Raw genomic sequence first — 12,265 nt, forward strand, 5'->3', positions numbered from 1 at the left:
TCTGTCAATTACGTCGGAGAGATTTGTCGAATGGCTTATATCTAGCATCCACCAAACAAGAAATATCTACTTTCCACAAAATGCTAAATTCCTTCCTTATTTGATGGAATTCATAACAAAGTATCATGAGATAATATCACATAACGTATTTTCACCGTGCAATATCTCGTTGGTTTAATTCATTTTCTTTTTTAAAAATTTAGGTACTTGGTAGAATGATACTAAACTTTGATGGATACTAGAAAGAATGGCATTTGAAGGAAAAAACCAGATTGAGACACTGCTGCCCACCAAATTGTGGCAACTTTGGCCCAAAAAACAAATGTAGCAACTTTGATTTGCCCAGTCATAGTGTTTTGTTTTATTATTGTTTTTAGTGCTAATGTTAGCATTAGTGCGCTGCATAAATCAACTTTGATTTTTATAATGAGGGGATAGATACATCAGATGAAAGGGAAGATTGGATAAGATGGGAATCATAAATTATCTCGTTGAAATAATAAGTAAAGAAAGTTCTTTTTTTTTGTGGGGAAGAAAGTAATAAATATCAACAGACCCAACACTCCGAATTGTGTTAAATATCTCTCTTGCTAAAATCCAATGCTGCCATGATGGGGAAAGAACGTCTGCATGTGCACTAGATATTTCAGAGATGCACTTTCTTTTATCCAAATGCCAACTTCAATTTCGGCTAAAAGCCCGCTTCAAATTCATTGGATTTAGCTCCACTGCAATCCATGTAAGCCTCATCATCTTCAACAGTCTACTCTTTTCTTATTTCATTCAAGTTGTCTTGCATTCTTGATTCTTGAATTTTGATTTCCCATCCATTTTCTGTGCACTCTACCATTGTCTTACTTGTGTTACTAGTTAAACGATTCCAGAATTCTCCTTCTTTGAACTGATTTACAATATTATTCTGCATTGCCTTCCGAAATGTGCTTTTGCTAGTGAATTAATTTACTTGATTGTGTCGCACTGAAACAGAAAATAGGCCCCCTTAATTTGGTTTTGGAGTTTGCAAGATATATAGGTGTCATTAAGCACTTGAAACTTTGGCAGAGCGCTTGATGCTAAAACTGGCTATTGGATTCTTTCTTCCAAGCTAAAGGTTGCTTCAGGTATCTGAAAATGGATGACAGTTATGGGAAGTAACAGATGTCAAAGACCTTGTATGTTAAAGATTTGACTGCATATGAACCTGATTTTTGGTGGGAAGATTGGTTACATTTTACCTAAAGTGTTTGAAAGAATGAATTAGGGGCAAATATTAGTAGTTGTGGAGGATCTGCAGTATTAAAGCAGTGCATTTATCTTGCTTTGATACATGGGGGAACGAATTTGCCTTGCGTCCGACAAAACTGCTTGGGAACGACAGAGCCATACCCAATTGGGAGAGTTCCTAATTCCCCTGATCTTTTCATTTTGATGTAATATGAAATATGCGTTAAATTTGTGGTGATAATCTTATCTTGATTGATTCTTTGTTCTGTATCATACAGCTTGAGGACTGAGGCGACTGAAGTAGGTAATACCTTAAGAAAGTGGGAATAACTGTTTTTATCCTACATTTTGTAGGCTGTCCATCAAGTGGCCAGTGAATTATATATCTAGTGAACCAAGATGTTGCAAAACTGGAGTTACATGTACAGCTACTACTACCACCGAGGAACCTGTTGAGAAGTTGAAGCCGGACAGCCTTTTCATTGACAAGCGCGGCAAATTGAGAAGTTTTAATCGCAAAAGGGTTTCTAGACAAAAAGGTAAAGAAAAATCCATATTTGTTCTTTACACATATATCATGAATTCTTCTGGACTAATGCTGGGATCATCACCTCTGGACAGGGGGCTCTCTAAGGGGCAAAGGATGGCAATATGGGTCTGGTTTTGTTGATGGGATATTTCCAGTGTTGAGTCCCATTGCTCAGAAGGTTTTAAATTATGTACGAAAGGAAGTGGATGTACATAGAGTTTGGACTTCTTTAGACACTCTTCCTCATTCTAATAATACATGGGATGACCTAATCAATGTAGCTGTTCAACTTTGGCTTAATAAACAATGGGATCCAATTATACAGGTTGCACCTTCATACTTCTCTTCTTTTTCTAGTTACTTTTTGGTGTGTAGTTGATGGTATGTCAGTTATTCAACTTCCTTTTGTGGTGAAAAAATTGCAAAACAAGGATAGAGATTTACTTTTGCACATGCATTAGCCAATACAAGAAAAAAGCCTTTGAGTTTTATTTAGGTGATGATCCCTGCATATTTGACATTGAAGTGCAGATAATTCTTTTCATCTTTTTCCTCCTTTACCATTTATCTATAGATGGGCATGTTCTAGAAGATACCCCCTTTAACACTTCTGCATAAGGAACTTAAAGCAGAATTACAGATGTGAACTGAGGGAAACGAAATTTCGGATAGCAAACTGGGAATTTGATGCTGTGTTGATCCAAAGCAAAACATAAACAGTCATAAAGGACCACTAGGATATCAGCTGAGACTTCACCATGGCTGCAGTGGACCTCATGTGACACACTTGAGTTGTCAAATGACCCGAACATGTTTAAAACCATCATAGTATGAATTTTGAGTGTGGGCTAAATCTGTTTTGTCAATCTTCTGTAACATATCCTGTTTAATTGTGAACATTGACTTGGTGCGTTAAGGCATCTTTAGTCTTGTTGCTGCATTAAAAGTGCTGTCAAAACTTGTTCTGCAATTGAATTCTGATATTCTTTGAGCTACTAATACAGAAAGGTCCTAATTTCCTTTTGGTGCTAACTCTTTTTGTACAAATATAAACTTGTTTTCACCTGTGTACATGCCCGCATGATTGAAAGTTCTCCAATCAATTCAAGACACCAACAAGTTATGTTATGGAGTGCAACTTTAATAGGCATGAATTTGTCAAAATGCCTCTTACAATGACAGCAAATATGCCAGGAATTTTATGCAATGGACAATACTTATTAGGAATTTGGTAAAGACGTGTACTAGAAATATTCATTATCCAGAGCTGCTGATGATTTCTGACACACAGGAAAAGAACGAACTGGTAGAGGACAATCTCAATGCATTCACATTTACACAAACTTTAACTGTCTATAAATGGATGATAGGTTAGTTATCAAGGTTTGTCAAACATGAATAACTTATTCGGTTGGACTTCTCAGAAAGCTAAAAAATGGAAAATGTAGAAACTTTTAAATGTTTAGAACACATGAGATTGCTTGAAATGAAATAATTTCCTGCCATTGACGGCCATACAAGTTAATTTGCATTAGAAGTGAATAAGTTCATTTTAGCGATGCCCATATTGTTAATTGATTTCAATAATTTAATTGCTTTCCTGACATGGTTATACTAACTGATCTTTTTGTTCACCATCCCAGGTGTGCGAATGGATATTGTACAGGAGCTCTTTCCAGCCGGATATCATTTGCTACAATTTGCTTATAGATGCTTATGGGCAGAAATCACTTATTAAGAAGGCAGAATCCATATATGTAGAACTCCTTGAAGCTCACTGCATTCCTACAGAAGATACTTATGCTCTTCTTACAAAAGCTTACTGCACATCTGGCCAGCTAGAAAAGGCTGAAGCCATCTTCACTGAGATGCGACAACATGGCCTTCCCCCAAGTGAGTTAACATTGTCTACAAAGCTTTAAACTTTGTCAGGCCTTGCAAGCTTATTATTCAAATCCCATTTCCTGTCTCAGATCCCCTCATTTCAATACAAACTTTTGCTTCTGTGGTGTCAATCTTTAGTTCTGCATCCGTTCATTCTCCTCTACTTGATCTAGCTACCATATACTGGACAACTATTCAACAAAAAAAATAAGTTTGGAAGGGATCCATTGGTCCAGCATGGGACTGGATTATGATGATAAATGGTTGGTTTCTTAGGTACAAGGTAGTAATAATAGAAGATCATCGAAAGGCTGGGGATCAAGCTCAATCTTTTCCAGAACTCCATGATCCTTTAAATAGCTGTTTTTTGCCCTAAATGGGTTATAGCCGATACTGAAGTGATCTTATAGTGTTTAGAGAGCTTTTCCTGTTTCTTATTAGCTTGTTTCTTCATGCATACTCAACCTCTTGGATATGAGAAGTGGAAGCATCAATAATTTATTATTGGAGAACAGGAGTTGTCTAACTGATGATTTTGCACGCCTGTATTTATCCACAAAATCATCTCATGATTCCAGTGAAATATACTTGCCTAGACATTTCTTAGATGGTGTTAACTGACTTCTTAACAATTGAGTATGGTTGTCCTTTCCTCTAAACTTTCTTCTGGTACTGGCACTTGAAAGAGACTCATCAGAATGCTACCTTCTTTAACAATCTGCAGGTACAGTAGTATATAATGCTTATATTGATGGTTTGATGAAACTAAGAAATGCACCAAAAGCTCTTGAGATCTTTCAAAGGATGGAGAGAGATCACTGCCAACCATCTACAGACACTTATACAATGCTGATCAACTTATATGGGAAGGTGAAATCTAATACTTGGTTTATCATGCCTCTAGATCCATCATCTTTTGGGGTCATACCTCTAGATGCCATCATCTTTTGGGAATTTAAATCAAGCTTTTCCACTTTGTCAGTCTTAATTTGTTCCACCACTAGGGGAATTAATTCAGCAGAGAAAAAATTTCTAAGATTTCATACATGTTGTTAGGAGAATATTAGTATTCTTATAGATAATAAATTAGTAAGGGTATTCTTGTAAATAGTCTGTTAGGTTTGTACTGCTATAAATACTAGTTGGTCACTCATAATAGGGTGACTAGATGTTTTCCTCCCAAGATACCTGTTGACATGGTATCAGAGCAAAAGTCCTAGGGTTAGGGTAAAACATCTAGCAAATCACTGTTCACGCGCACTGTTCATAGCGGCACTGTTCACGTATACTGTTCACGGCACTGTTCACGCCGATACTGTTCACGTAGTTACTGTTCATGCCGTTACTGTTCACGCGTTTGTCTCAAGTTTTGACCCGTTCTTTCGTTTGACGTGCTATTCGCTATGGTTGAAAGGTTTGTTAATACGGTTATCACTGACCAAGTTGAATCAAGTTCTTCAACACATGGGTCCCAGAAAACTGTTACTATATCTGAGGAAGATTATGTTAAATTCCTACAGTACCAAGCTACAAATCACGCATCTCTTCCCTCTGCTTCTTTAGCACAAAAAGGTAATGACCCATGGATTATTGATTCCGGGGCTACTGATCATATGTCAGGTACCTCTAAAATTTTTTCTAATTTTCAAGAGTCAACTCCCTTTCCTCATGTTACTTTAGCTGATGGATCTACTACTAAAGTTAAAGGACTAGGCACTGTAGAAATTAATCCATCACTTCCGCTATCTTCTGTTCTTTACGTACCCAATTTGCCATTTAATCTAATGTCTGTTAGTAAGCTCACTAAATTTCTACAGTGTACAGTTACTTTTTCTCCTGATTCTGTTGTCATTCAGGATTTGAAGACAAAGAGGATGATTGGTGGAGGGCATGAGCATAATGGTCTTTATTTTCTCAACTTCAATGGTCCGATAGCATGTCCTGCTACTGTTTCTCCTCTTGAAATTCACTGTCGTTTAGGTCATCCGTCTTTACAAAATTTGAAAAAGTTGGTTCCTACTTTGAATCAATTATCTTCGTTAGAATGTGAGTCTTGTCAGTTAGGAAAGCATCATCGTGTTTCTTTTGCTCCTAGAGTCAATAAACGGGTTTCTGAACCTTTTTTGTTAGTTCATTCTGATGTTTGGGGTCCTAGTCGAGTCACTTCAAAGTTAGGTTTTAAATATTTTGTAGTCTTTGTTGATGATTTTTCCAGAGTTACATGGCTTTATTTAATGAAAGATCGTTCAGAATTATATTCCATTTTTTGTGCATTTGTTACAGAAATAAAGAATCAATTTGGTGTGCCTGTACGTATACTTCGCAGTGATAATGCGAAAGAATATTTTTCCACTCCTTTTAATACCTTTATGACTAAGTCTGGTATTATTCATCAGTCCTCTTGTCCTCACACTCCACAACAGAATGGAGTTGCTGAAAGAAAAATTGGGCATTTAATCGAAATTGCTCGAACACTATTGTTGCACATGAATGTGCCCAAACAATTTTGGAGTGATGCAATTCTAACTGCATGTTATTTAATTAATCGCATGCCATCTAATATTCTTGGAGGTCAATTACCTCACTCCATTCTTTTTCCTCATGAATCTGTGTTTAAATTGCCTCCTCGTATTTTTGGATGTGTGTGCTTTGTTCATCAGCTTGCTCCCGGGGTGGATAAATTAGATTCTCGTGCTATTAAGTGTATTTTCTTAGGATATACACGAGCGCAAAAAGGGTATAGATGTTACAGTCCAGTTTTAAATCGATTTTTTACTTGTGCTGATGTTACTTTCTTTGAATCCACTCCGTATTTTATCAAGCAAAGTATGTCTTGTGAATTAGACCAGTGTCCCTCTTTTTCCTCTCCTGTTTTACCAGTCCCTTCCCCTTTATTACCTGAGTTGTCTAGTCCACCAGATTCCATAGCTCGATTATCTCGTCCTCATCTTCAAGTTTACTCTCGTCGTTCCATGGTTGAGAAAGTTCCTGATATGCCACGCACTTCACCAATTAACTCTCAATCTTCAAATCCAGGTATGACGCCCTCCTCTGAGTTAGATCTTCCTATTGCTTTACGCAAAGGTAAGAGACATTGTACTTCCCATCCTATTTCTAATTTTGTTTCTTATTCTCGTCTCTCTATGTCATATTCTTCTTTTGTTGCTTCTCTTGATTCTATCTCTATTCCTAAGTCTATTACCTATGCTCTTAATCATCCTGGTTGGAGATTAGCTATGCAAGAAGAGATGTCTGCTTTGGAACAAAATGGTACTTGGGATCTTGTCCCTCGTCCTTCAGGTAAGCCTGTTGTTGGTTGTAAATGGGTGTACACTATAAAAGTGCAGCCTAATGGTTCTATTGATAGATTGAAGGCTCGGTTGGTAGCTAGAGGATTTACTCAGGTGTATGGAGTAGACTATTTAGAAACATTTTCTCCTGTTGCAAAGATTACCTCTGTCCGTCTTCTTATCTCTTTGGCAGCAACTTATAATTGGCCATTGCATCAGTTGGATGTGAAAAATGCATTTCTGCATGGAGATTTGGAAGAAGAGGTATATATGGAACAACCTCCTGGATTTGTTGTTCAGGGGGAGAATCCGCGGTTGGTTTGTCGTTTGAAAAAATCCTTATATGGATTGAAACAGTCCCCGAGGGCTTGGTTTGGCCGGTTTAGTAGTGTTGTCATGGAGTTCGGTCTGACAAGATGTGGAGTAGATCACTCTGTATTTTATCGGCATTCTAATGCTGGTAAAATTTTATTAGTTGTTTATGTGGATGACATTGTGATTACAGGTGATGATGTTGTGGGGATTCAGAAACTTAAATCCAATCTGCAGGCAAACTTTCAGACAAAGGATTTAGGTCATCTACAGTATTTTCTGGGTATTGAGGTAGCTCGGTCTAAATATGGGATTTATTTATGTCAAAGAAAATATGTACTCGATATGTTGAGTGAAGTTGGGATGTTAGGTTGCCGACCTGTGGATACTCCTATGGATCCCAATGTGAAATTAGCAGGAGATCAAGGTGCATTACTTGATGATCCTAAGCAATATCGAAGACTTGTGGGTAAATTAAATTATCTCACTGTAACGAGACCTGACATTTCGTTTGCAGTGAGTGTTGTGAGTCAATTTCTTGATACCCCTCGTACTAGTCATTGGGATGCTGTTATACGGATTCTCAGGTATCTTAAAAATGCTCCTGGAAAAGGGTTGCTGTATCAAAATCATGGACACAATGATATTGAAGGATATAGTGATGCAGATTGGGCTGGTTCTGCCTCAGATCGAAGATCGACTACAGGATATTGTGTGTTTGTTGGTGGTAATTTAGTGTCGTGGAAGAGTAAGAAGCAAACAGTTGTATCCAGATCAAGTGCAGAATCTGAATACCGCGCTATGGCTCACACTGTGTGTGAGTTGGTTTGGGTGAAGAGCATGTTACTGGAACTTGGGTTTGAACATAAACAGCCTATGAATTTAGTGTGTGATAATCAGGCGGCTGTTCATATTGCGTCTAATCCAGTGTTTCATGAAAGGACAAAACATATTGAAGTTGATTGTCATTTCATTCGAGAGAAATTGCTTGACGGGGTCATCAAGACATCTCATGTACCGTCTGTAGATCAATTGGCTGATGTATTTACTAAGAGTTTAGGGGGCTCTAGGGTGAAATATATTTGTAACAAGTTGGGTGCTTATGATATATATGCTCCAACTTGAGGGGGAGTGTTAGGAGAATATTAGTATTCTTATAGATAATAAATTAGTAAGGGTATTCTTGTAAATAGTCTGTTAGGTTTGTACTCCTATAAATACTAGTTGGTCACTCATAATAGGGTGACTAGATGTTTTCCTCCCAAGATACCTGTTGACACATGTAAATTGAAGTAGTCAGACAAGGACAATCCATCTACTGCTGGTAAGTAGCAAGATAATCCAAATTAGAAGATACAATCCATGTCTATTGGAAGAGAGATGCCAATTAACGAGGAATTTGTTTATTACCCATAGTTGTTACTTGATTTTCAAAAATCTTAGCTAGCAGAGTTGTAATTGACATGCTTCATACTGTCAATAAGCATCAGATGATTTCAGAGGCATTGAAAATGAAGCAATTGATCGGAGTATTAAGTTCAGCATGGAAGGTCACTAGAGTAGGAGAATCCAGATAATCAACAACTGACACATCAATCCATCAAACACGATGAGATATTATCATTCCAATCTGTAGCAATACTATTGTGGATCTCATGTTATGATTTGTATCCTTATTAAGGACAAAGTGTTGTCAAAGTATATTTTAAGTATTCAGAATGAGGACTTCTCTCATGGTTTGAAACTTCTGGCTTTAAGAGGTTCTTTTCCTCTTTTATATTTCTTCTTTTCGATGATAATGTATATCTGCCTGTGCAGGATCACAAGTCCTACATGGCATTAAAGGTGTTCCATGAAATGAGAAGTAAAAGGTGCAAACCTAACATTTGCACTTACACTGCTCTAGTAAATGCATTTGCTAGAGATGGATTGTGTGAAAAGGCGGAAGAAATCTTCGAACTGCTACAGGAAGCTGGGCATGAGCCTGATGTGTATGCCTACAATGCCCTCATGGAAGCTTACAGGTAAAGATATATGTCCGTTTCAGACTGTTGAAAAAGCTTAAATGACTTGAATACTGATTGATGAGACTAATAATGATGTCAGAATAGTTGAGTGTTACTTCAAGCTTGAGCTTCTGTACGTGGATCATAATATATCCATAGGACTACCAGATTGCTCATGAATACTCCCAGGATGGAGCTGCTTATTGATGGCAAAAGTTGTGAAAAGAAATATCATCTCTAGATGCTCTGAGAAGCACTAACTATTTCTACATTATAGGCATGTCGATGTTCATTGGGCTTTCTAGTAGAGAGCTGGTTATTTGGTGGAACTTATATTTGCTACGACCCTGAAACCATTCCTTTTCTGAGTTCTGACTTCTGTGGCTAACTCAAATTTAGATGTTTCATCATGGAATTGAACATTTGTTATCATTCTGATGACCTGATAGAGTCATGAAAAGAGTTTCTATTAGTACTGCACTACTGCAGTGACTACCCGTTCCTAGGTTGAGCTGATTTGCTTGGTGATGGGCTGAAGACTGATGTATAACTAGGATTTCTAAACAATTTTATTTTTCATTTTCACTTGGGTAGCATCATCTATACAGCAACATGACCACAATTGTCTCGTTCCTAGTAGATGTTAATGATCTCCAGATTTGAGTCCTGTATCATTTCTCTTGGCCAGTGTGCTGAAGCTACTTGCAATATTCGAACTTGTTACAGTACGCTCTTATTTGAAAAAGAAAACATGAGCTTGAAGTTTGTTAAGATCATTGTCGCTAATTTATTTTCTCCTGCAGCCGTGCAGGTTTTCCCAGTGGTGCTGCAGAAATCTTTTCACTTATGAAGCATATGGGATGTGAACCAGATAGGGCCTCGTACAATATCATGGTGGATGCATATGGAAGAGCTGGTCTTCTTGAAGGTCACTTACTTAGATTCCATTAACACAATGTTGGAAATATGGGTGGATCATGAATTTTTTTCATGTTTAAAATAGATTTTCTACACATGACAGTGTATATCTTGCTGTTGTCATTTTAACCATCCTTCTTCAACAACATTAGTATTTGATAGGCTTCTGTCCCCCCAAAAACAACAAAATTAGTTTTGAGATCCAACATTTCTTAACGTAATACTTACTTAAGCCTTTGATTCGATTATCTTGTTTCTTCATTTATTGTAGAAAATTGGAAATGATAAGCTGCCGTTTTAAGTGTAGAAAGGCATTTGGGGAATCTGTCTGGTACTCTGCTGATTAAGCATAAAGAAAGCAAGAACTACCAAAAGAACAGTTCTTTACCCCTTTTAATGACTGGCAATAGGATCACCAGTGTTGTTATTCACTGTAGAGTTGTTTTTATTTAGTGATCTGGACATCACTTCAATTATGTCGTAATTTTAAGCGACATTCTTTCCAAAATTTCTTTCATGAGTTCATACTCTTTCCAGATTCTCTAAATCATGGCATCCTTCATAATTTCGGATGTTTGTCAACATTCTCATTGTTACTTGTGTGTTCGTGGCTGCTTCTATTGCAGATGCAGAAGCTGTTTTCGAACAAATGAAGCAGCTTGGGATGTCGCCAACTATGAAGTCACACATGTTACTTTTATCAGCCTATTCAAGAACAAGTAATGTGCAAAAATGCGAGGAAATTTTGAACGAAATGCAGAAGTCTGGACTTAAACCAGACACTTTTGTGCTTAATAGTATGCTCAATCTGTATGGTCGGCTAGGCCAGTTTGAGAAAATGGAAGAGGTCTTAGAAGCCATGAAAAATGGACCATATGCAGCTGATGTTAGTACCTACAATATCTTGATCAATATCTATGGACGAGCTGGATTTTTTGAGAAAATGGAAGAGATTTTTCTGTCACTTCCTGCAAAGAAGTTGAAACCAGATGTTGTAACTTGGACTTCTCGACTTGGAGCTTACTCTAGAAAGAAACTGTACAAGAAATGTTTAGAGATTTTTGAGGAGATGATCGATAATGGTTGCTATCCAGATGCAGGAACTGCCAAAGTGCTTCTCTCTTCTTGTTCGAGCGAAGATCAGATTGAGCAAGTTACTCATGTGATTACAACAATTCACAAGGGCGAAAGACCCTTGTTTATTACATAGCTTTCATTTCTTTTTTTTCCTTCCAAAAATTTCAAGACTTCTTCTTCAGGAAGATATGCTTTGAAATATGTACAAATCCATTTATAGAAGCAGCTAACTAATACTGAAACCACCTTTCACAATCCTTAGGATGTTGGCACCTGATTCACACAAGTATCTGCACATTAAGTGGGATGAAGAACGGCAAGACTCAATAAACAACTGGATGCTATAGAACACTAAGCAAGGAACCAGTTACGTGCTTTTGAAATGCCATAAAAACAGCCTGCAGAATACTATCTGCAGCAAAACACTGGGACTTGGCTTTGGATTATTCTATGGCAAAGATGGTGGGCATATGCGTACATGGTCCACGTGGGGAGGACCAGATTGTAGCATGGTAGGTGGGATTATTTTGTGCCTTGAAGACACAAATCAATGATCATCAATTTACATCAGGGGCACGCAGAATCTTTGCTGGTGCTTAGCTGCTAAACTACGGAGCATTAACAATAAGCCAAATGTTTAGAATCTGGCTTAAATTAATAGGCTTTAAGACTGCATGTTATGGTAGTGGCTTGGCTTATTTTTATAGCAATTAGTTTGAGTTTTCATGGACATTATGAAAAGTTAAATCCTGCACTATCAAACGGCAATGAGCACAGAAGTTAGAATTCTGAGTCCGATGGTAGAGTAAATTTTACAAACATGAAAGGGCAAAATACACTTTAACCCCCACCAATGTGGTTTAGCGCTTTTCATATAATCCTTCTGTAGTTTCAAAAATTTTATATAATCCTCTCATAGTTTGGACTAGAGTATTAATGTGACGGAAATGATTTTCCGTAACGTGATGGAAATGATTCTCCGTAACGGAATCCAAGAAAATATCAAGAATATAATTGTTTAAAAA

The 12,265-nt window shown here is 37.4% G+C and overlaps 1 protein-coding gene across 1 annotated transcript; it reads left to right on the forward strand.

The window, feature by feature from the left end:
• Window positions 1-581: 581 nt before the first annotated feature.
• Window positions 582-11,495, forward strand: LOC113707823 (uncharacterized). The gene is made up of 8 exons (XM_027230148.2): window positions 582-739; window positions 1,579-1,763; window positions 1,846-2,078; window positions 3,397-3,646; window positions 4,362-4,507; window positions 9,058-9,263; window positions 10,049-10,173; window positions 10,790-11,495. Coding segments are annotated over exons 1-8 (1,731 nt in total). The 5' UTR covers window positions 582-737; the 3' UTR covers window positions 11,374-11,495.
• The last annotated feature ends 770 nt before the right edge of the window (window positions 11,496-12,265 follow it).

This window comes from Coffea arabica, chromosome 9c (genome assembly GCF_036785885.1).
Source record: "Coffea arabica cultivar ET-39 chromosome 9c, Coffea Arabica ET-39 HiFi, whole genome shotgun sequence".
In the NCBI taxonomy this organism is placed as follows: Eukaryota; Viridiplantae; Streptophyta; class Magnoliopsida; order Gentianales; family Rubiaceae; genus Coffea; species Coffea arabica.